The 4,287-nt window shown below is 41.9% G+C and overlaps 1 protein-coding gene across 1 annotated transcript; it reads left to right on the top strand.

The window, feature by feature from the left end:
* On the top strand, positions 1-2,111 carry SRXN1 (sulfiredoxin 1). The gene is made up of 2 exons (XM_051979466.1): positions 1-581; positions 901-2,111. The coding sequence occupies exons 1-2, from the start codon at positions 303-305 to the stop codon at positions 1,102-1,104; spliced, it is 483 nt and encodes a 160-aa protein (XP_051835426.1). The 5' UTR covers positions 1-302; the 3' UTR covers positions 1,105-2,111.
* The last annotated feature ends 2,176 nt before the right edge of the window (positions 2,112-4,287 follow it).

Raw genomic sequence — 4,287 nt, 5'->3', positions numbered from 1 at the left:
GGAGGTGCGGCCTGGGCACTGAGTCACTGCCTGGAGCTCCCATCCAGTTGCGTGCGTACTTATACCGAGTTAGGCTCAGCCCGGCCTCTTCTACTTCTCTCGATCCCCGGGAGGGTGGATCAAAGTGGGAGGAGCGGGAAGTGTTGAGAAACGCAAGCTCGGGAAGTTTTTCCTTGGAACAGCGTCGCTAGAGCAAGCCCCGTAGAAAGAATACATTTTAAGGCTTTTTACCGAAGGAACCCAGGGCGGCGAGCGCTTCTAGGGCTCGGGTGCCAGAACTTCGCTTCTGCACTTCCCTCTGGATGCTGAATGGTACATTCCGATCCGGAGTTAAAGTCTGGGTGCTGGGCAAATCTGCGAGGACGGCTGGCAGAATGGGGCTGCGAGCCGGCGGCAGCCACGGGCGAGCGGGTGCGGAGGTCGGGGCAGAAGGGCAGGATCGGGCCTCTGAACCGGGGAATCGCAGCATACATTCTGGCACCATCGCCACCGTGCACAATGTTCCCCTGAGCGTCCTCATCCGGCCGCTGCCTTCAGTGCTGGACCCGGACAAGGTGAAGAGCCTCATGGACACCATCCAGGTAAGGTTTTCCCGAGAGAGCTCAGACTGGCGGCCCAGAGATCTCCGTTCTGCCATTTTTCAGTGTCATCTTGGCCAAGTCAGTCCTTTTCTTCGGGCTCCAGTATCCTCTCAATAAAACGGGAGCATTGAACTAGATAACCTCTGAAACCTTTTTTAGCACTAAATATATGTGTTCCTTTTCTTGACTATTTTCTTAACTCCGACGTTCTGTCTTCTACGTTTTGTATCCCAGAGTTCCCTCCGGGTGTAATGCCTCATGATGGTCATTTTCTCCATTTTTGTCTTTTTCTCTTTCTCCCTGACTTTTCCCTCTGTAGGAGGACCCAGACCGGGTGCCGCCTATTGATGTCCTATGGATCAAGGGAGCCCAAGGAGGAAACTACTTCTACTCCTTCGGGGGATGCCACAGATATGCAGCTTATCAAGAACTGCACAAGGAAACAATCCCTGCCAAGCTGGTCCGGTCCACGATATCAGACCTTCGTGTGTACCTGGGTTCCTCCACGCCAGACCTGCAGTAGTAACACCCTTGGCTCTTGGCCTTTGAGACTCACTGGAAATGTGCCCATTAAAGAGATCAGAAGAAGCCAAGGAACACTGGTCCTTACCAGGACCATGCAGAGTACAAAACGGGTGGGCTTGTGACCCAAAACAGGTCCCCTGACAAAGTACGACTGACTTCTGTAGTATTCCTTTAAGATTAGAGAAAAGGATAGAGAATCGTTCCCTGGGATTTAATATCTTTAGACTCCCATGTCTTGGGTTGAAGACTATTGGCCCTGAGTTTAAGAACAGAAAGGAGCATAATGGAAAAAGAAATGAATTTGGAATTAGAATTTCCCTTGTTCAGATCCCTTGTTCAGATTTGTCACTTTTATATTTTTCTTTGTAACATGAAGATATTGGACTAACATAGCTTCTAAAATCTTCCATCTCTAGAGTCCTATCATTCTGAGATCATGTAGTAAGGGAGCAGAATGGGAATCTCTTTATGGAAGGGAGGAGTAAAAGAAGTGAAGGAGAACCCTTTTCCAATTTCATAGGTGGAGGAGGCACCTTCTGTTCATATCAGGCTAAGGAATCCATGTCTAACTCTCTCCCCATGGGAAGCAGGAATCCTTGCAATCTTTTCTTTTTAAGGAAGAAGATTTATACACAATAAATAAAAACCCCAACAGATTCTGATTTAGTGAAAACGGTTTTAGGCTTAGAGTATGGGATCCTGCAGTAGTAATCCTATGGGACCATGGCATCACAGACAAGTCTGTCTTCTATTCTGTGTCTTTTCTTGTCTAAAATTGTGATAAAAATATTCGTACTAACCTACCTCTCAGGGTTGTTGTGAGGAAAATTATTTGCTAGAGTTGGGAATTGTCATCTAATTTTCATTATGGGGTTAAGATGGAAAGTCTGAGTACCAGCTGCTCTCCACTATTAGTCCCATATTTCTTGTTCCTCAGACTATTTTGCAGGTGGATAAAATTATTAATTTTTGTAATGTAATAATAAATGTATTCATATATAAGTACATTTTCTATAGAATCACTGAAAATATCTTTGGGTTAACTTCTGTAGCAGAAACACAACAACAAAGATAGTATATCATCATTGTTATTATTGTTAAGCTTCAGAACAATTGATGATTTGCATGGAGAAAATTCCCTTACTGGGATTTTCCCAACACTAATGAAATCACAAATTTAAAGTTGTCATTGTCGTTATTGAGGATGAGGATGATGAGGGTGGTTTGGTTTAAAAAAAAAAGGAATTAGAACAGATGTTGTGACTTGCTGTGAACTCCATACTTTAGAATCACTGAGAACTGTTGGATGCTGAAAAACAGAGTAGAAAGAAAAAAAAAATTCTCCTTCTCTCTGGGTGATTTTGCCTAGTTAGATCAGCCTCTAATGAGCTATGGACACTCAAATATCCAATCTCTGCACAATAAACTGGATTAGAGGCCTAGTCCCTGACCTTCTTTCCTCAGAACATGATGGGGAGAGGAGAATGGAGAAGGGATGATTGATGTCCCTAGCAATCTGCCAGGCTTCTTGTACTAACCTTACAATGATCTACCAGGAGATGGCACTGTTTTCCTATCAGCCTAAGACCTGGTCCAGATTTTATACCATTTGGCAAGATAACCCAGTGTGGACTGCCTTTTGGAACTGGTCAACTTCAAACTCCTAGGACCCCAGAACTAGGAGGAATTTTAGAATGTAAAATAATAGAACTGATACTGGGCTTCAGTAATTCAATTCAGCAAACATTTGTGAAGCATATACTATGATAAAAAATGCAATTTTGAGGGTGAAAATATGAAATGTTAGAGCTCAAAGAAATTTGTTTTTGTTTTTTTGCTGAGGCAGTTGGGGTTAAGTGACTTGCCCGGGTCACACACAGACAGGAAGTGTTAAATGTCTGAGATCAGATTTGAACTCAGGTCATCCTGACTTCAGGGCTGGTGCTGTATCCACTGTACCACCTAGCTGCTCCGAGCTCAAAGAAATTTTAGAGATCATATTTAAAAGGAGGAAAATAAGGCACTGGGAGAAAAAGTAACTTTTTCTAATGTCATAGAGTGAATCATAGATTAGAGCTTTGAGAGATCTTTGATAGTGGCAGAATTCAGTCTAGCAAAGCCACCTCCTAAAAGCCAGTTCAATGACCTTTCCACTCCACCCTCCATCCAGTTTACACAAGTATACCACAAAATATCCATATACATAATTGATCCATATACACAATCAAATAACAAGCATATGGTCCTACTATATTCCAGACACTGTGCTAGCTTCTGGGAACCAAAGTGAAGCAGCCCCTCAAGGAGCTTACATTTTATAACATCAATAGGACAATGAGTAAAGTAATAAAATGAGATCATAAGCTATTTATAAAGAAATGAATCTCACTGCTTACAGAATGGTGAAGCACTAAAATGGTCACTGAACTCAAAGCAGATGACATAGGGTTAAGACCTTACTATGATACTTGGGAGCTATGTAATCTTGGGCAAGTCACCTATGTTAGCATCAGTTTACACATGTCTAAAACCAAAGGTTTGGACTAATTTTATCTCTAAGTCCTCTGTGTTCTTTATTTTTATTTTTCTATTTAGCTGAGGCAATTGGGGTTAAGTGACTTGCCCAGGGTCACACAGCTGGGAAGTGTTAAGTGTCTGAGGTCGGATTTGAACTCAGGTCCTCCTGACTTTAGGGCTAGTGCTCTATACACTGTGCCACCTAGCCGCTTCTTCTGTGTTATTTAAAAACAAATTTTTAGTGAGTTTTACATATATATGTATGTGTAATATATGTATATATTGTATATATTTATATATGTTACACACACACACACACACACACACACACACACACAGTTGATAGCATTTGAACTCAACTATATATATATAGTATAGAGGCTTGGGAGTTACAGGAACATAGTCCATTTCCCTCATGGGGAAACTTAGTCCCAGAGAGGTAGTACATAAGTAGAGGCAGCTTACCCTCACCTATCCACTCTCTGACATTGTAACACATAAGTATAGTCAAGGTAAATAAATCAGTGCAATGCCCTTATCTGAAAATGTCTGCCTCATTCTGCACTATTATATAAATACACTACTTCTCTAATAAGTCTGAAGCAAGCTTTACTATCAATCTTCAAAAATCAGAATTAGTCACTTAATTAATCAGAATACTAAT

This window comes from Antechinus flavipes, chromosome 2 (genome assembly GCF_016432865.1).
Source record: "Antechinus flavipes isolate AdamAnt ecotype Samford, QLD, Australia chromosome 2, AdamAnt_v2, whole genome shotgun sequence".
Lineage (NCBI taxonomy): Eukaryota > Metazoa > Chordata > Mammalia > Dasyuromorphia > Dasyuridae > Antechinus > Antechinus flavipes.
This window is presented reverse-complemented; position numbering and strand designations above follow the sequence as displayed.

What these genes read in the sequence shown, in the direction of transcription:
- SRXN1 (XM_051979466.1), top strand. Translation starts at nt 303, where the DNA reads ATGCTGAATGGTACATTCCGATCCGGAGTTAAAGTCTGGGTGCTGGGC. An exon ending in GCCTCATGGACACCATCCAG is followed by an intron (nt 582 to 900) that starts GTAAGGTTTTCC and finishes TTCCCTCTGTAG; the next exon opens with GAGGACCCAGACCGGGTGCC.